This window comes from Centruroides sculpturatus, unplaced genomic scaffold (assembly GCF_000671375.1).
Source record: "Centruroides sculpturatus isolate CEXI.00-Female unplaced genomic scaffold, Cexi_2.0 scaffold322, whole genome shotgun sequence".
NCBI classification, from domain to species: Eukaryota; Metazoa; Arthropoda; class Arachnida; order Scorpiones; family Buthidae; genus Centruroides; species Centruroides sculpturatus.
The window spans coordinates 475,119-496,432 of record NW_019384652.1 but is presented as its reverse complement, the minus strand read 5'-3'; the positions used below and the strand labels follow the sequence as shown (position 1 = coordinate 496,432).

General features: G+C 30.4%; 1 protein-coding gene across 1 annotated transcript in view; it reads left to right on the top strand.

Annotated features, from left to right (window-relative positions):
• Positions 1-21,314, top strand: part of LOC111626322 (serine/threonine-protein phosphatase 4 regulatory subunit 1-like) — a 256,740-nt gene that overhangs the window by 143,320 nt on the left and 92,106 nt on the right. The window contains exon 3 of the mRNA XM_023369643.1: positions 6,577-6,683. Coding sequence (XP_023225411.1) covers positions 6,577-6,683 — 107 coding nt within the window. The remainder of the gene's footprint in view (positions 1-6,576; positions 6,684-21,314) is intronic.

The window sequence follows — 21,314 nt, the reverse complement described above, 5'->3', positions numbered from 1 at the left end:
CCTCCCACATACATACAGCTGGGCTTCATAGTAAGTGCAGCTTTTTAATCCCGCCTTTAGTTGTTCGAACGTGGAACCGTCTATAAAAGACCCTTAAAACATCAATGGCATTACCGATGTGTATCTTCGAAGGTAAATTAGATTTAAGTTGCCTAACAAAGAACGAAGAAAGTGTTTTTTTAAATGTTTTAAACTAGATTACACGGTAAGAAGTGTTGAAAATGCGAGAGACACTTCAAATTCGAGAATGTTTAATATGTATAGCGTTGGAAATTATTATAAATGGTTATCTCTCAGTGAACCAATTGAGATAATCATCTCGGAAATAAGTCCAGAGAACAAGTTTGTCGAATTAACGACGGTGTTTATAGTTTATAAAATTAGATCAAATGTTTTGTGCCGAAGTGATGATAATTTTTTTTTCTTCTTTTTTTCCCCTCGTGATTAATAGATAGATAATTGAGCCTTACCGCAGGCTATCAACGTGGCCTTATACCTTTTTAAGTGATATTATTTTAAGTAGAAATTTGTGTCAATATTTATTATGAACTTCTTCGTATCGGAGGATTTATTTTTGTAAATTAAATCTCCCAAGTTATTTATCAAGATGCGGATAATTGAATTTGTACAAGTTATTTGGAAAGAGAAGAGTGTCATTACGAGAGAATTGGATATTTAAACTAGAAATTTGTAATCAAATAATTTAGATTAAACGTCGAAGAATCCGAAAAATGAATAAACGGTACGGATCTACCAATTTTAATCCCAAAAAATCCCTCCACTTTTAAGTCCGTCTGTTTGTTTATTCTCATCTCGAAACTAGAAATTTTAATTTCTTTATTTTTGTACGCAACACAATGATAATATGTAAAGAAAAAAGAACAAAACTCCAATTATTTTTGTTACGTTTTAAAATACAAGCCTGATCCTTTTTCTGAAAAAGGCAAAAACTTAGAATTAAAAGTTTTTAAAAATTTTCAATTAGGCGCTTTCATAAATATTAATTACAGAATTTTTAAGAGAAGTAAATGTTGTTAGCGTGTTACGTTATGCGTTATAAAATACCCGTCTTGTAATCCTGTAAAATTGCGGAGTTATTTTTTTCCCTCCCCTGCTTCCAACTTGATCTTTAAATATAAGTAATCGTATCATTACGTGTCAAGCATTTAGAAATCAGATATCAGACGTAAACACTGTTTTAAGAAGAAGAAAGAAGAGAAAAAAAATTAACGCAGACGAGGAACAGATTTGAGATTTGTAAAATAAATTTCTCTCCTAACGCTAAATTAATATAGGCAGGACCTTTTGGGATCTTAGTTTTGATAGTTGTAAAAATTCAATTTATAAATATCATGTCCTCGTTCGGCTTTGTTTGTATATGCGAATGAATCGAGAAGAAAAGTTAATGTCAAAATATTTAAACAGAAGATGTCAAGTTTAAGAAATATATAGGAGATATTTGTTTGGTTAAAAATTGAAGTTTTAATTTAGTAATTTACTTAAAGGGATCTTATTAAATAATGTATGAGTAATGAAGTACGGGAGTTAATTTGATGCAACATCACATTGGAAATGAACCACTGTGGGATGAAATATAATTACAAAATAGTTTGTTGGTATTTAGAACCGAGGTAAAAGACAAAGTTTTACATTTATTATTATTATTTATTATTTTTTGGATTGCCCGAAAAGAGTTTTTTGTTAGAAATTTTTCTCTATAATTCGCGGTTTTTGATCGCTGTTAATCGAGCAAACTGTATTAAAAATCGATATTAAAACTTAAATTTTTGAATTTCACTTTTAAAGAAATTTAGTATTTTTTTTCCCCGCACTTTATTCGAACGATATTGAGTTTGAAGAGTAATAGTTTAAGTTTCCTTTTAATTAAGAAAAGTTTTAATTAGTGAAAAGTTTTAGCGGAACAAATTCTTTGGAGAATGTTGTTTTTGTATATTGTTTCTCTCTCATTTTTTAAGGGCACACTTTACACGATTTCGTTTTGTAATTCCGTGTTTAAAACACACCGTAAAAAATCGCGGTTTTCTCGTTAATTTAATAAATTTTTTAGTAATGTATGTGTAATTTTGCGATGGCAAAATACAACGGAAGTAGAATAATTCATTATCTCTGTTTATTTGTAATAAAGGAAATTATTAGATATGCTATCTTAGGATAACAGATAAATTAAGCTTGAATAAACACTTCAGAAGGAATATGCCATATCGGCTCTCTTGTTCAGATAATCGTGGGTTAAAAACTTTTTTTCTTCAGTTAATATCGAGGAATTTCTGCTGGTGAACTAGAGTCGATGCTACTCTAATGATCGAAACATGGTGCTCCATCTATCGATGACACGGGATAATATTTTCCTAACCCCAGAAATTAATGGCGGTGGCTGAGGTGGATTTTTATCGATATTATTAAACTACGGATCAAACCGACGTAACGTGCTCTGACCAGATATAAAAATTAGTACTTCACTTCGGAATATTAAAGTGGCAGAAGAGTGGCAGATAAAACAGGATGAGTATAATGCAGTTGCAGTTCATCAAACACTCCCATGCTGTCTCATGACTTCCGTTCTGGACACTTCCATTTTCATCCTTGAGGGGTTTCTACTTCAGGATGGAAGAAAGGTCAGAGTTTAATAGCCACCTATCTCTTTCAAGAGATTTTCCATTTCATTATATACGATACGTGTATATAGATACTATATGAATCTTCTACCGTTGTGATGATATTATTAGTAGTACTACCACCGAAACTTGTTTTCAATAAAAATTCCGATCGTTCTTTCTTTTTTTTAAAATAATCATCCGAAGCTAACTAAAAAAATGTAAGTTTTAGTACATCAAAACCCTCTTTTTTTATTTTTTAAAAGGGGAAAAAACTGGCGGAGTTGTGTTAATTAGTAAAGTTCTCTTACAGTTTAATCGTGTAAATTAATTTAATTCACATTAATCGGTGTTGGTGGAGGAATTTTATCCTTCTTCCTACTTTCGTTAGGGAAGTTGTACTCGTTCCACTCCTCGCTGGTAATTAGAAAAACTGGGAACGTTCTCGAGAAAGCGTAATTTACATCGGGGTTCGTTAAACTTGTCGGGTTTTGTTTCTGCAACAGAATGGTTTTCATCGTTTTCTCATTCATTTCGAAAATCGTTCAACCAATAAATCGTGCCTTTCACACACTTGTGACTAGGTCGTCCCGCTGCTAGAACTTTAATTGTGATCTCGTTATCCTCTGCCTGGATTCCGTCTACAATATGTCTTCATCCGCAAGTTTCGTAACAAAAGCTAATCCAAAAACGATACATTGATTAATAGAGGAAAAATAAAAACCGTCAGAAAATCCCGGGCGAAACTCCGGCATTTTCTCGGATTGCTCTTTCTGCCAGCTTGGCATTTCTTGTGTTGCAAGAGGTGTGGGAACCATATGTTGCTATAGAAGAAAGCGTATCCGCTAATGCACTTGTGTCTTATGAGTAATGTTACTGGCATGACCCCTAGCTTTCGACCCTGCAGTTTTATTAACTAAAAAAATCGTCCTAGAGAAAGTTTGTTTTTATTCAATTAAAAATAACCATCAAAATTATTAGAGCTATCGAGTCACGCCTTGAGTTTATTCACTTCTATAAATGAAGACGTTATCCTTTCTTCTGAACAAATCAGTTTAGTGTGAAAAAAATTGATTTTCGAAACTATCAGATATTTAAGATCAAAATTTCAATTCGAAATGGCGAAACTCTCGGTTTTCTTTTCAGGCAATATTAATAAAACAAAGTCAATTAGGTTTTATTTATTTATTTTACTTATTTCTAGTAATGTTAAGCTCTCTCTTTTAACAGGTTATCTTTTTAATTGTTTAACGCAACTCGACAAAAAATCGATAGCCAACTGTACGCTGTGCGAGTATTGCGATGACGTTTTTTTCTTCTGTTTTTTTATAATGGAATCAGATATTTTATTAAGATCTGTATGAATAGTTTTTCTTATTTGCAGACTCTCAACTATTAAAGAAAAAATAAGTTGTGATCGATTTAGATCTATATTTAAGCTTGAGATTTCTTGTTGGTCGCTAAGGCGTTTTGAAAGTTACTTAGCGTGCGTGAAATAGATACTAATATAGGAAAGTTTTCATTGAACGTTTCTTAGAGAATCAGAAAAAAATAAAATAAAAATCGCTAATTATAGTGGATGTTAAATGATAAAAGGTCCATTTACAGACATTCTCCCTTATAAGAACAGTGGCAACTCTTTCGTATGGACAGCATTTCAAGATTGGCTGGAAGGCTGTGCCTCTAAACGATCACTTTAACGGTCATAATTTGTATAATTTCTGTATAATTTTTGGTTTATTTTCATAATTGCTTGCTTTCTATTAGAGACCACGTCTTATCTTACCACATTAAAATAACTAGTCTGTTTATAGAATTTAAAAAAAAAACTTCTGGTCATATAAAAATAGTTCCCCAGCGAAGCTAATTAGCCGAGAATGTAAGGTATGCCTATCGTGAGAGTCAGTAATCGCCATTATAGAAAAGTATACATGCAGATCCTTAAATCGATATTTATAGAAAATCCTTATGCAGTTTTATTATTATTTTTTATTTCTACAATTGCAATAGGTTGCTTTTTTGCTATTAAGTATTACTTCCTGTTTGATATGTTGTTATTTCCGCATTTTGTTAGATCATAAGCGAACTATTGTTAGTAATTTATTACTTACCTTCAGAATACATTGAAATTCTCTTTGCATGGTAAAAACTTTCGTAAGGTTTCTTAGAACAATTGAGAAAGGATTCCATTTAACTTTTTATCTAAAGGTATCTTGTTGTCATGTGCAGTACTCGAGACATGTTTTGTCTTTTGAAAAGGAGAAAAAGTATAGTATTATCTATTCCGATCAAGCAAAGAATTTTTAAGTTCTTGGCGAAAGATCTAAATATCTCTTGAAAGAATGACAATGCGTGTGTATGTATATATATATTTACAGCGCTAACTTAACCAAATGGAGCAGATAAATTGAAAAGTCTCAATTTCTTGAAAAGGGAGATAAATTCTCGGTTTTCAAGAATTTCAATATGAAGTCACGCGGTTTAAAAAGTGCTCGAATTAATTATCATAATCTTATTTTACATAATGTTTACAGTAAAGGAAAACGTGACCCGTTTGCAAGAAAAGGAAAATGTGCTAGCATGATATTGTTTGAGGAGTTTAAGGAGATTATTAAATAAGACGAAAGAGAAAGAGAGAAGTAAAACAACGTGAAGTATGAAGCATAAATTTTTCATATTCCACTAGTTAATTTTCGGATTTTAATCTTGCAGAATAATTATAAAATTGATTACGAAAACTTAATTGATTTTTTTTTTTGGTGGTAGGATAATATTCCTGTTATATGCCAAGCATTATTTTTAATGCTCTGTAATAATATAAGCAATTAGTTTTATCGCTTATAGAGATATCCCTCTCGAACTTTATCCTATTAATAATATAAAAATAACACACATATATTTATAAGTATAAATTGAGAATTCTTCTATCCATCGATATTAACCTAGTTAATGAAGACGTAGAATCGGGACAAGAAATTTTTGTGAAATTATATATTTCTCTTTTCTTTTAAATGCTTCGGTTAATGAAGGAGATTATTAATAGCGCCAGATTTATATTTAAATCTTAAAAATTAAATGACGAAAAATATATATAAGACGGTGTTGATTTATATACACGTGGACTTTATTAAAAATTTACCCAAAGCAAATTAAAACTCCCGAGATTATTATTACTGTAAGGCCGCTACCATTGGCTGCTCTTTCTCGATATCATAAAGCGATAAGATGCGAGAGATTACTCCTTCCCAATTGTGCATTGTACGAAAGTGTCTATGACCTTTTCTCCGACTTTTTAATGATTCATCCCTCACCGACAATCTCCTAGCTGACTGACGACTGAATATTTATAATCTGGCAATTTTTTTTTTTAATTCTGGCATTTGTTATGTGGCATGTTCTGCTTGTCATTACCGATGTGCCGAATTTCTGATTCAAAATGCGACCACGTTAATCACATTATTGGAAAATTCGCTTAACGGTATCGAATTTATTCTTCGACAGGAATATAGTTCCTATCGAAACTTATTCATTCATTCACTCCCGTTTGGGCATTGTTTTTAAGCTTATTATTATATAATGTAGTATATGTATGTGTGCCTTTGTGCATACGGTTCGGTTCTCTTTTTGTTATTTCCATTGTATTGTATTGTATTAATAAGTAGATTTGGGGAAGACTGCCTAAAATGATTGTTAGGCAGAGATAAAAATACGAATTTCTCGTGAGATGATTATTTTTTTTCCTATGAAGTTATTTATTAAAAATTGTTAGATTCATTTTATTCGGTAAGTAGAGTATGAATTAAACTAATTCGTGTAGTATTTGAAGAAAAAAGTTAAACAAAATAGTAATTGCATTCTCATGCGGAGGATTTAAACCTCTTAAAATGAAATTAAAATAGAGGACGGGATTGATTTTGTACGATTTTTTGTTAATTCTCTCTTTTTTTTTATTTATTTTCAGACAAGATGTTGCTCGTAACATACTCAGTACTCTTCACTCCGTGGTTGATAATCAGAATGAAGTATCCGCTGTCATATCAGTTATGTGCAAACTACTGGATGATGACGGTAAGTCCTGTACAATGCTTAGAAGCGGTATTTGTTGACAGTAATCTGATAAATCTGCCTGTTGTCAAGGTATAAAATACATATAAACTACAGTGGGCAATTGTTAAAATTTTTAAAAAGCGGCTAAGTTTCTCTGGCCTCAGAAATTATCAACGCGGCAATAAATATTGTTGGGGTGATTGACTAGTGCGTTCACTTCAGTGACGTCAGTCACTGCATGAACTTGACTAAACGAAGCGTCATTATGTCGCGGATTGTAATGTCCTTTGCCCATGATGCAATATGAGAGGCTCTCCTTTCCGAGAAGGCATTACTAGTTTTGCAACGGTGTTACGTTACGCGAATTAGTAGTCTGCATACCAAACTTCGTCGATGGTTATGCTTTTGCTTATTAGTAGGAGTTTATTAAATAAATTTACAAATTACATCCGGCAGAATTTCATTATGTTCGGTTTAAACTATTTGATTTGTGTAGGTCAAAAAACTCCCATCTGCGTTCTCCTTTTCCCCTTAGTCCCCCTTTGGTTTTAAGGATGCCCCGCTATGCACGGCATGAGAGAAACTCTAGTAAAGAAAGTCCTTTTTGAAAAGAAGGGAGGGAAGTTGTAAGCAACGCCTCTGAAGCAGCCTTACACTCGTCAATTTACTTCGAGAACAATATTGAATCGATTTTTTCCCGTCGAATAACGAAAATTCAGGAATTTACTTCGCGCGTTCCCGATTTTTTTTCTATCCTCTTGCCATCGAGGAGCAGATTTAAAATAAGTCTCATTTGAACTTTTCAAACGGAACGATTTCATGCCTAATTTAACGTCGTGCGATGGTCAAGTGAATTACTTGGCTGGCATATGGTAAAAAGTTCCAAACTTCGTTGGTACTTTCCATTATTTCGATGCTGTTCACGAACGGGATCAAAGTTTTTAGCCTGGCCTGTGTAGAATTTAACGATAAAAAAATAAATCTACGTTAAGAACGACAAATGTCGGGTGAATTCCGATTTTCTTTTTTAACTTGTATATTTTGCTTTCGGTAAATTTTCTTCTATTTATCAAGGTGTTGACGGAAGTATTGAGAGAAATTTGACGATTTTAAGGTTTTTTTCGACTCGTAACTTTGGTATTAAATTATTTCTGTAATACTGTAGTTTCGAGCATCTGCTGGGGATGATATGGTCCCCCTTCGGGCAATCAGTAAGTAGCAAGGCCGTGGGATAGGGACGCCGTATACTCCCCACCCTGATTGGTTCAAGGGATGCTGCTCGCGGTAATACTCTGGGGGCCTTTTTAGGGGTGTGTATATGTGGCTCACTGAAAGAGCTTGGGACATCTGTCCGAAAACCGGAGAAACCAAATCAAAACGTTGGCTTTATCTATCCGTTTCTTTTTTCTACAGTCCTTGGATATGTGTGTTTTTTGTGCTCTAATGGAGTATATCTATTCGATTTCGTCTTGGGATCCTCCTGTTAATTTTAGATTTTGGAATTATCCCGTATCAGTAAGTAATCCAGAGAATTTTTTTCCTTCCACGTTTTTTCGACCATTATGTTTCTCGGTATCGGAGTGGAAGGGAGCTGACTCGGTAGAGTAGCTCCCACAAGGCAAAAGTTTCGAAAAAAATTCTACGATTTTAATGTTGTAAACGAGCAAATTTATTTTATTATCGTCGGCATATTTTCAAAAGTTGGAGGGGAGAACGTATTTATTTCGTTTCCAGGGAATTCGATACGCGTATGATCCTGTAAAAATAGAATGCCTGATTTTTATCTCTCCAGTTTTATTTTCCGTTTTTAATACACGTTCTGGCGTTCGATATTTAAAAATATTTAGCTTCTGGTCGGTCACCTTCTGCATATTTCGGTTCGGGGTGTTAACAGTGAACAACGATAAGCCATAGACATTGGCGGTTACAAAGAACGTTGCCCCATACCGAAGTGAGTTACGTCACGAACTGCTTCAAATTCGTCGGTTTGTCGCACTATAGATTGCGCATGCGCCCTGGCAAACGGGTCGCTCACTTCGACACTCGTCAGGGTTCACTAATCGTCAAGGAATAAATACAGGACGTCTTTGCATCACTGCTTGCCCTCGGGCCGTTATTCATATTCGAGTAACACATCTCGGGGTCCAAAGTCTTATTTCCCCCCCTTTCTTTCTTTACTGATTCTGCAATATCACCGTACTGTACAATAAAACATTGTGGGTTGGTTTCTGAAACGGGCGTTTATCACTGCGATACCCACAAAATTGAAGATGCCAATAAATAAGCCCCCGTATTTTTTCTATACAGTTTCTAAATTTCGATCACGCCGTTCGTGATCTTTTCGACTTTGCTCGTTCGATCTCTGCCGATTTTTATTAGGAAACAAAGTATCGTATTCACTTTCAGCGGATAGTAACTATTAGTAATATTTATTGGGAAAGTATGACCTTAGAGATGGAAAAGTAATACTTGTACTATGTTTAAATAGTTTAGTTTAAGAATTCTAGCAAAATTATTTCTGCATATAGAACCTATTTTAAACCGTAGAAGATTTTACTGCGTTATATCTATTCATATATACATCAAAAGTTGTATTATTATGATTAATTAATTCGTATGAATCAATCGTTGTGAAAGCTTTTCTTCTTGGAATATGCATCACTCTAAAACATTATTATAACTTTTTAACGTAAATCTCAGTATAAATCAGTTATATTTTTACGAATACTTCACTTAAAATAGTATTAAAAGCTTTTATTCTTACCTAATGAAATATTAAGGGAAATGCGAAAACACATTCAAAAACTAATTCTCTTTTAAAACGATTTTAATAGAAATTAAACGAGTTTTTAAACGGATTCTTTTGCTCCCTGCTTGAGAAATTTTACTGAATGGGGCTGTATTTTATAATCTCATTTAAGAAGGATTAGACCTATAAATTATATTTTTAAAAGAGTAACGTAAAGTGGTTATAAAGAAAAGAAGAGGGGTAAAAAGGTAAAACAGATTTCCCGTGTTAATAGATGATCATTTCTTGACCTACCTTGGAGGGTCAGAATCGTGTAAAATCTCTCTTACCTGTAGAATGCTGATGTAAATTATTGATTAAATCTTGTAAGATTAAACTATTTTAACCAATAAGAAACGTCAAAGGCTCCTGTTGTAGAATTTTTTCTTAATGCATATTTATAAGTTAATTTTTCTTATTGGGGGAAATTAGGGGGTTGACTTTTGGAAATTACAATTGTTTTACTATTAAAATTTCTTCTAAAATAAAAAGAAATAATGTTAATTCTTTGATTATTGAAGAAGTTAAATAAATTAAAATGATCAGATTGGTAAATTAAATTTTTCAAAATCTATGAATTTATTTGTAGTAATGCAATTTGCGGTTTACCTGTTCTATAAAAATTAATTTCATTACTCAACTGTATTGATCTGTGTATATTCTGATAGTTAATAGTTGAATTTAATTAAAGGCCCTTTTTTTGAAAGAAATCATATCCCTATATATATAATTTACAATGGGATTTACAAATGAAACATTATAAATTATACGTGTATTTAGTTACGTAAATGCTCACGATTTATATGTAAGAATGACATTCAGGCCATAAAGTCCTTTCGTGTTAAGTATTACAAAATTTGAAGAAAAATTGCATTGTGATGATGATTTTTAAAAAATATTATAATATTTAAAAGTAAAAATTATATAATTTAAAATAGGCCTGTTAAAAAATTATTATATACAACTGTAATAAATAAATTTAATCAAAAACGTAAGGTATTAAATTTAAATATTCATCTTTTGTTGACTTTACATTATTAATTTCAATTAAATCTAATGAGAAATTAAATAGCCTATTTTAAAATTGAAAACGTCCGATAGTTAATGGAAAATTACGATTATTTGAATCTTGCAATTAATTTTTCATTAATCGTAGATTAAACGAAATATATATCTATTACGTGATAACTACTCTTTCGGTTCTTTGGTTATAACTGTTTTATATAAAATTTATACAAGAAATTAATGATTTAATAAATGAGAATTTTATGTTTTTAAAGTTTAATATTTCAGAACCTTCGTTGCTCGAAAATTGTTTATTTTTAAGACTTCTTCACTCGTATAATAAGCTGAGGGTTTTGTATTTTAAGCGTATTATCCTTCGATGCAATCCTTCGATGCAATTCTTGAATTTTTTAGGCCACGATGACCATTATTTTTATAATTATCATTATTATTTTGTACCAGTTTTTTTTACAATATGCGTTTTGTTTATATTTTTTAAATCGTTTAACATGGTTTTAATAGTTCACGCAAAAATTTACAATTCTATACCCACATAGATGTGAAATCTAAATCTGTTTAAGAGAAAATTAATGGTTAATGTTCGTGTTAATACCCGTGTGATTGTTAGAATTTTTCTAAAATATTAATAAATTTTATTCAGAGGTTATAAGACTAGTAATTTTATGTATTAACAATTAAAAAATCTAGGTTTATTCCTATATTTCTTCATGTTGCAAATATGCCCACATATTGTAGAAAATATTTGTAGGATATTCGAATTATCTAGGAAAAATATACTCGAACAGTATGAAGTATTTTCAATTGCACACAGTTACTAAAAATTTGCATTAAATATATAACAAAATTTAAATAAAAAAGGATCTATCCAGAATTAAATATTAATAATGGCGTCGGTGACAGAAACTTAAATAATCGCGTAGATCGTACCGATGCTGTTGTTGTTTTGATGGTGTTGTGTCGAGAAAGCGGTAATTTCATAAACAAAGAACAAATTTGATTATGTAAAATAGAGGAGACAGATTTTCTCAGTTTGGATTTACTTGGCCGTAATCGTTCAAAAACCTTGAAGTCATCAACGTTAGCTTAAAATACAGCGGAATCTGCATACTGCGTAGTACTTGTCAACCGGAGTTATCACATGATCGTGTTTCTGCGGTAATTTTATTTATTTACTTTTATTTCTAACGGAGAATTTCGACTTGTGCGTAGTTCACTCGCGCCGTCCCTCTCCTAACTGCGTCGTATACAATCTGTCATTGCAAAATTTCCTTTTATGTTTAAGCTCTCGTCATTGATTGGCCGATACGCTTGGGTTTATCTTAACTCGCTTCTTACAGATTCAGAGAGAAAAACCTACTCGCCCTTTTATAATTTTGAAGGGCACCCAAATCGGTCTACAACATAGTGTGTCTAAATATTGTCTCGGATCTGCGTAGTTTTGTTACAAACAGGCCTTTTCTTCCCCTCCCTTGTAGCGAAGTTAATATTAGGAGCTAGAAAAATATAATTTCTGTCAAACTTCCGAGTTCTTACACGGTTGCTCACCTCAATTTATGTACGTAGAAGATGTAATTTTTGAGACGATTAAAGTGCTCAGTTTTTGTGTATGCTCTGGTAGACTTTACGAGTCTGTAAATTTGTTTTTCTTTTTAAAAGTAATTTAAGTAAAAAGATCGAATTTAAGCTGGTAATCCATTAATTCGAGGAAAATTTAACAAAAGTTCTCTCTTTATGTTTTATTTTCCCTGTACGATTTAAAAAATCCGCATCATCTTTTGTCAGCCCAGTATGGCGTAATTAACGCCCTTTATGCAGTAACAATCGTAGATCTCCATGGATCTGGATCAAAACATTTGCTAGTAATAGGAAGTTTATTCGCAAACAGTAATGTTATTTCCAACTTGTTTACTTGGAAAACATCACTGAGTTGCGTATGTAGTTATTCTGTTCATAAAAATAATGAATTTTTAGATCCTGTAACTCAGAACCAGTTTGAAAATAACTTCTATAAGTTGTTGTTGTTAATCAAAATATAAAAGATCAGAAAATAATTTGTTTTCTCCTTTTTCAGAAATTAAATAAATACCAGCTGACAAACAAAAGAAATTTTGTTTATGCTAAAATTAAAGTAAACAATGACAAACCATTGTGAAATTGTTATATGGGTGTGTATAAGAGAACTTTTCTGCAGGAGTAAAGTTAATTATTACTAAGTTTGTTTGTTTGTAGTTCTTAGTAAAATGTAACATATTTTGAGACTAACAGATATATTTATATATTCAAATCAACGTCCTTAAATAATTTTATACACACACAAAATAAAAATTTTCTTGCGAAATTAAAAAAAAAGCCCCCTTTGCAGCGAAATTTACCCTTAAAGTATTTTTAAACGTGGATACACTTGATAACCATTTACATAAATCGATCCTTTTATTTGAGGCAAAAGTTTAATAGTGTGACTATTAAAATCTTCAATATTTCTGTAATTTTATGGAGTGCCCGTTTCAAGTTATTATCAAATATTGTAGGCATTCTTGTAATTTATTCAATAGTCGATTTTGACCAAAAAATATTTTCGCAGTTAGAAACAAGTCTAGCAATAAAATATGAAAAGGTAATAATTAAAATAAACAGTATTGATCAGTACTACTAATACTTTTAATACGTCGACTCTATTTGGAGTACCTATTGTTTGCCTGGGCTGACGACTACTTCCTCTAGCATAACACTCTCTACGAGAGGAAACTTTGCTGAAAACTCAAGTGGATATGTCTGTCAAGAGGACAAATAATCTAAATTGTAATTCTGCTTGAAGAATATTCTTTTTAAAATGAATGATCTTATGAGAAAATGAATCAGATTGAATGCTTCTTAGTTTGCTGACAGGGGTCAACACGATAAAATGAACGTTAGCTCTCCTTTTGTAAGCCAATAACTTTTCTTCCATAGCTTAAAACATTATTTACAGATTTAATCTAATGATATACAGCTCACATGTGCTAAATGTTTTATATCCTGAAGGCCTACGTATTTATGGATCAAAATGATGTCTGCAAATATGTCGAAATTTGTTTTTAATTTCGATTTAGGTCTTACATACTGTATCATTTCAAAAAATTTGTTCTTGCGCCTTAACGATAATATTAATTTATTTCTAAAATTGACTATATGTATATGTAAAGATACGTAATATCAAAATTACGAATAAAATCCCAACTTTGGCGAATTTCTATAAAAAATAGAAATTCGAATCTAACTCGATGAACAATAATTCAGTTACCGAACTGAGCTCAATGTAGTGTCTTTGTTTAGTCGCGCAGATAGATGTAGTTTTAGTGGTAAAACTAAAACTCATGTCTAGTTCATTGCACTATTTGTTATTTGCTGAGAGTATTTCATTTTATAAATAATACTTATTAAAATACTGTAAATATTATAAAATAAGAATCTTTCTCAATATATTCTTTTTAGTGCTTTATATCTGTTAATAGTATTTAACTAACGCACCCATCCACAAATTGTTTATGTAGAAAGCATATATCAATCTCTGTGTTGACTTCAAAATGCTTTTTATATAACACAACTCCAAACGAAAAAAAATAGTAGCTTGATTTGTAATTTCTTATAATTTTTTTTCCTTTGAAGAGTATTGTAATTTAGCCAAAAGTGTAGACATAAATGATTTTTCTGAAATATTAAGCGGCACACTAAAGAAACTTCAATAATTATTATATTCGTTTTAAATTTAATTCATATATATATATATATATATATATATAATTTCGATTTAATTTATTTTATACCCATTAACTGAAATAGATAAAGTAAAAGGGAAATAATTAATTTGCTTAGTTTAGATTGTTTTTTTTTTCTTAATTTGTTTTCATAAATGGAGAAATTAATCAATTAACTGTGAAGAATGAGAAGATTTATAATATTGATCGTGTATATTTTCATTTAAAAATTATACTTAAGCATCACAAAACATGTTAACATTTCTATAGGAGTTTATTTTTTAGTTCGTTAGAAGGGGAAAAAGAATTTTCAAGTTTTTTTAATGAAAAAAAAAACATTATTAATTCTAGTCCTTCGTTAATAACTAAATAATTAACTAGAATAACTGTTGTTTCTACATTGTAATCCAGTTTTCATTTTAAGTATTTAATTATCTAGGGATTGGAAAAAAATATGTAAGGAATTATTTTCTATTTTTACTTTGCTTCTTTAATGTCGTTTAGTAAGCAGTCGAGAAAGATAAATAGTAAGCTATGAATCAAAAGTCTATTCTTGAAATACGACAAATAATTAAATCAATTTATCTACTGAAAATGCTTATACGAGGAATTGTGTGCCAATATTTGAATAGAAATTTAAAAGATATTAGAAATAGCAATGATCAAAATATCAGTGTAGATCGATAACGGGGATACCAAGAATAAGATAGCGTGTATCTTGTTGTTGCCGAGGTATTAATCTGTATTTATAAAGTTATTGGATAAATTTAAGTTGCCTTCTACAGGTTTGAGAGTAATTATCGAAATTTATTAGTTAAAAAAGTTTTAAAACTTTACAAAAAAAAATTATAAATTACTTTGGAGTTTCGAGTTTTTGTAAAGTGTTTTAAATATTCTCTGATATTTTTTTTTATAAAGGAATACTTTTATATAAAATTAAACAAAATCTTTGGTTTTTTTCCTTAATTTTCCTGTTTGAAATATTTCAAACTAAACTAATGTTCTTTATTTGATCAACGTGTAAGTTTCATTTTTACACATTTGTTTATGGATTATACGCGAAAGATAACAGTGTTTGTAAGCGAAAAATCAGTTCCTTTTTACGAAAGAAATATTTGTCCTAAATTTTGTGAAGAAAGAATGATTGATGACTTTTTGGAGTTTGATTTGTTTTCGTAAAGAAGGAAAGTTAGATATTTTGATCTTAACTATCGAACCGTATTGTTAGAAACTGAAATCCCTGACTTTTTTTCCCCGATCCCGGAGTTTTCTCAAGAGTTAGCATAATCTTGACTCGAGAATTTGTGTTGATGAAGAAAACAAGTCAAGATTATTTTCTTAGTAAATTAATTATAACTGCGAGAACTCGCGGAGATTTAGTTCCGTGCTAAATATAGTCCGTCGAATGGCACGTGTAACACGTCCGGTTTCGCACGCGCAACATTAGACTGCCTTAGCTCGCGCCATTCAAGACATCCGGTTTTCCACGTGCCACGCACGAGATCTTTTTCATACCTCTCGGTTTCCTTTTCTTCACGGCCTCCTCTAACGAAAGGGGTCAGAGTTCGTAAATTAGTCCTCGTTGCACGTGTCGTCTGGGTATCTATTACATCAGATTTCCTGTTTCGATGTATGGATTCAACCTATTGATAAAAAAAGATTAACCTACAACAATAATAGGAAAAGAATTTGCTTAGATAAGAAATAGTTCCAGTAATAGTTTATCACCAAACTCTCATGAGTGTAATCAAAAATTTATGGCCTTTCTTATATACCAGGTTACAGAAAGCGCTTTTCAAATGAATATTTTAAATTTTACTATAGGCTTATGAAGATTATTATAAGTTTTGTATATATTGAGTAATCTTTCTAAAGATTTTCCTGAGTTTGTAGGAAAATATGGAATACAGTTAAATCTGAAATTTTAACAATTATAAAATTTTTTCAGTATGATATCATGCATACATATAGTATTGGTATATGCACGAATGATATCTTATTAATTTCAAGTGGTGGATAAACTCTTAATTTCATAAAATTAATATTTATTTAAATCTAGAACTGTTTTAAAAAAACTGATATTTTAATTCCAATTAGTAATTTATGGAATCGGATCTTTTCTTGTAAGAACGAGTTACATTTGAGAATTCCATACTCAGTTTTAAAACAAATTATATTTTTTGGAATACTTATATAAAGAACATTATAAAATAATCTAATTCGGTATTATATGTAAGAAAAATTTCTATTATTAGTTTGAAAGAAAAGTTGCTTGTAAATAACTACTTTGGGAAGTTTTCATGGAAAAAAATGAATTTCTTGAAAAATAATACAACAGCTATCCTTGGAATGAAGAAATAGTTTTATATATATAGTGCAGTTGTGCTATTGAAATATATAGTCTGTTATTTTATTCAATAATCCTTTAAATTATTTTATCATCTACAATAAAAAATATAATCAACCTTAACAGAGACTTCTTCGTATATATACACAAAACTTATTTTCAAATGAGCAAAAACTTTTTGTTCATTTAAAAATAAATTCTACAAAGAAAAGATTTTGAAAATTAAATTTTCAGTTCTGGAAATGTTAACCAGGCAAAGAATAAGACTACTTGATGTGAGGCTGATTACATTTTGTGAGTACATTAAGCAATCAATTAAAAATTAAAGATGAATGAAACACAATTTATATTCATTGTAATAAAATTATTTTTGAGCATTTATGTATATATAAGTTTTATTATATTTATAAAAATTTGATATTAAGCTTACAGCAACTAATCATTAATGTTGTATTAATATATTCAAATAATTAGAATAATGTTTGAAGCTACAGGGTGGTTATAATTAAAGTTGCCTTACTCAGACTTGTATAGAGTCCGTTCTCGTTGACGTATTTTGATGAACGTCAACGAGAACGTATCCTCCTCTATAGACACGATCTTTCAGATATCCCCATAACAATACGAACTCTGCCTGAATTAAAAGCAAGCATAACACGCCATATTTCTCAAGAAACCTATCGGGCTACTGTTGAACACGCTGTAAGAAGCTTTGAACATGTGATTGAGGCAAATGGATTGCACATTGAACAAATGGCGTGAATAAAAAACCTTTTGCGTGTTTCCATTTTGTGTTTTTTGTTCTTCATGCGCCATTTTTTCACCTAGTGGTAGAAATTTGAACTAATTATTTTTTTGCATTTTCCTTTTTCCCATGGTCCATATTACGTATATACCAAGTTTCATCAAAATACGTCAACGAGAACGGACTCTATACAGATCTGAGTAGGACAACTTTAATTATAACCACCCTGTATATGAAAGTGGATTGTAATTTTTAATGGCAAAGAAAAAAATGGATGATTGACTCTGATATTAATTGATAGTAAATATAACAACCACTATCATAATTTACATATAAAATATGTTTATTTATTTAAAGACTAGAGATAAATTTGAAATTTTTTCTTTAATGTTTTATGAAAATACCTAAAACTGAAATTTAAGTATTACATGGTTAAAAAAAATCATCTTTACTCATTCTTTCCAAGAATGTATTTATGTGGAATATTAATCTTGAAACAAGTATGTTCACAAAATCAAGATATCAGCCTATGTCAAAGTAAATAAAACTAGACTTGTGTGTCTTATCTGGATAATATATTATTAACTTCATGCTGCAAAGGTCTGACAGCAGCAGCAGCACCATTGGCTTAACTAAAGTATTTTAACATCAAAATAGGTTTAAAAATATGCATGTTATCTTATTTACCTACAGACAAAAGGATCACATCAGTTTCACTCAGAAAACATAAATACTTTCCTTCCTTCCTTAAAATATTATCAATGTTCCTTTTCCTCTTTACCAACATACATATACCATATATTTTTAAAGTATATGTAATTAGAGACTGATAAGAAGATAGTTTAAAACATTAATAAATTATTAATTTTATCAGAATGTTATACAATAATAAATTGTATATAAATATTTAGCTTTTTAAAAATATTTCTGATTGATTAAATTTGGAATATTTTATTCCCTTGTGTCCTTCTCCTATAAAATAAACATAAATTATTCAGGAAGTTTTGACATTATATACAACACATTATAGAAATATATAAGTTTTCATTTCTAATTTTATTAAATATCATCAAAATTTAAAACATAGGTTGACAATTTTATTACAGTTATTACTATTAATTTTTGTAATAATTTTTAAAATAACAGATTCAAAGTGTCCTAAGTAAATTGAAAAATATGAGCATGGTTTTTCAATTTACTATTTTAAATTGGTATTTGTGTGTTGTTTAACCAGAATTATTCTGTTTTTTTTACTAGTTTTAAATATTTAATTTTTCTAACCCAAATAAATCCTTTTAGTTGATTTAAATAATATCTTATTAGCAAGTACTACTTTAAATAATCGTTTACTGTGCATGTATCAACTTGAAACCTATAATAAACTAAATATCAAAACAGATTTAGTCTTTATTACTTTAAAAAATAATTTTGGAAGTACTTTTTTGTGGATTCTCTTGCTATTTACCAGACTTAGTTTTAATAAATGATGAGAAATATATGTTTTTTAAATAATTGACAAGCATGTGTAAGTTATGTGTAAGTACGCTCTTCACTTTCATTGGCTGATACTTCACAATTTTGGTATGAGAAAAGATAATAGAATTTCAATATATTTACTAATCAAGTTAAAATGGAAGAATATGTGGTTTTTGGAATGACTCTGACCATTCTTCTTCCTCTATATGTGTATTTCGATCCGGTATTTCATCTTATATAATGCAAGGTCTTATTGATCCGAATTGAATTTAAACCTTTTCAAAAATTAGGCCTGTATTTAATATCATACTTTACTGTATATATCCGATTATAAATAACAATTAGGTTGCTTGTATATAACTTGGGGAAATCGATCTAAAAGAGACGATAGGAGCGGTGTAATACTAGAAAACTATGAAAGTAACAGATTAAAATAAAGGTAGCCGCTCTAAATTTAAGACGCAATAAATAAGTATTTAAGCAAGAAGCTAGTTCGGTTTCCTTAAAAGTTGGTTTAATTAGACTATCAACCTAAGCTAAGTATCCAGTTAAGGCAATCTTTAAGTATCTTATGCTCCAAATTCCTGTTTGTCTGCATTCAGTACGGTGTTATGTTGCCCATCTTTTAAATTCGGAACGCCGATAGCTTAACCTCTCTCAGTCTTACTATAGTTGCAAAGATTTCTCAGCATCCTTTGGAAGTCGGCCATATTGGCAGATTGCTGCCGTCCAATAAAAATTGACTTGTCTTAGTTTACAAGTCGAGTTAAGAATACCACAAAACTGGCGAAATAACATTACAAAGAATTTATTCGCCCTCATCAATTGTATATAATACGGTAAGTCGTTTCTTTTCTACGCGATATATCATCGTCTCTTCACTTTATCCTATTCTGATATTGTTTAAAAAAATTCAAGTACGAAGAGAGAATGCGAAAAAGTTTGAGGGGTGGAACAAAACATTTGATTGGGCGTCACATATTGCTGTGGGTGTTAGTTTTTTTTTTTTTGGTATTGTCTAGGCCTGCCAGTGTTTTTTATACGCTGCCCTCAGATTCGTGTTTTTCTCTTTGATACGCATATTATAGTGCAAGATAAATGGACTATAGTATTTCGTAAATTTTGATAATTGCTTCGCATTAGTGTTTAATAGTGCCTAAATTATATAATTTTATAACATTTCATCTACATTTTAAGAAAAACGATATAGAAATGTGATGATGATGATCGAGCGAATTCAAAATCGAAAAGCATTTTTTCTTAAATAAACTTGTTGTTATATTGCAAGAATTTATTCATACAAAAATCAATTTCAGAGTTTTTTAGATCGGTTTTTTCGTAAAAGCAAGAGCAAAGATTTATTTCATCCCTGTGTAAGTCTACACTCAGTATACTTTCTCTGCAACTTGGGTGCTTGAAATGAAACTACAAATTGGCTCCAGGCAGAAACAATTCTTGATTTATTACAAATAGTAATTTTAAGTTTTTTCTTTATAATATAAAGCTGTATTTTTCTTTGTTCCAGTTGATTTTCCTCAGTGATAGAATTTGAAACTTAAGTACTTTTCAATACAAGTTACAAATTTTCAGTCAGTATCATTGAAAAGGCGTTAACTTGCCTATTAGGAGAAGTATCCACCATCCTTACAAAATAAGAGCGATTTCTTAAAACTGAAAAATATTTACAGTAAATATTACTATACACATGTATATAATTTTGCATTTTCAGTAAAAGTACTGTACTATAAAACATTTTACAAGTAATATCATTTATCTTGTAAAATATCTGTTTTAATTGTATAATTTACCAATTTTTATCATTCGATACACATATCATCATCATAATAAATTGTAGATTTGTTTCCTTCAAAAAGAAATTCTTGTTGAAATGAACGATTTAGGGAAATAAACCGAACACATTTAATCATGAAATCGTTAATGTCCAGAGTATTGACGAAATGAAATAGCTAACTAGCGCACTAGCAGACATTGTTTTTACTCTATTAGATGAAAAGTTAACTTTTCTTATCGTCCTTAATTTAATCTGATTCATTTATTAGCTTCTCAAGAAAATTTCGTATTGACCATTAAAAGTAATATTCCTTTCTTTCGAAATTTCCAAATCGTTACCTAAATTACTCTCAATAGAGATGAGAAGAATTTAATTAGTGTTTTCTTCAACTTTTCTTTATTTAGAGAGAGAGAGATTTTTGTCTTGTTTTTCGTTAGCGATCGTTCTCATGTTTTATATGTATAGATGTCGTAAAACTATATCATGCACATGTTAAAACTGCGATGAACAGCTGTTAAGATCGCCTCATAGTCTATCTTTTAAAAATGCGGGTTATAAAGAAGCTGACTAAGAGATGCGGGTTTTTTACGATATAATAGCAACGTAGAAAGAGTTTGAAAAAACACATTGTTTTTACAAATCATGACAGTTTAAGGTAGGCAAAGTGACACACAACGAGTTTCCTCATATTAATATCCATCAAGAAACAAGCTTAACTAATCAGCATGGATGTCATTTCGGTAA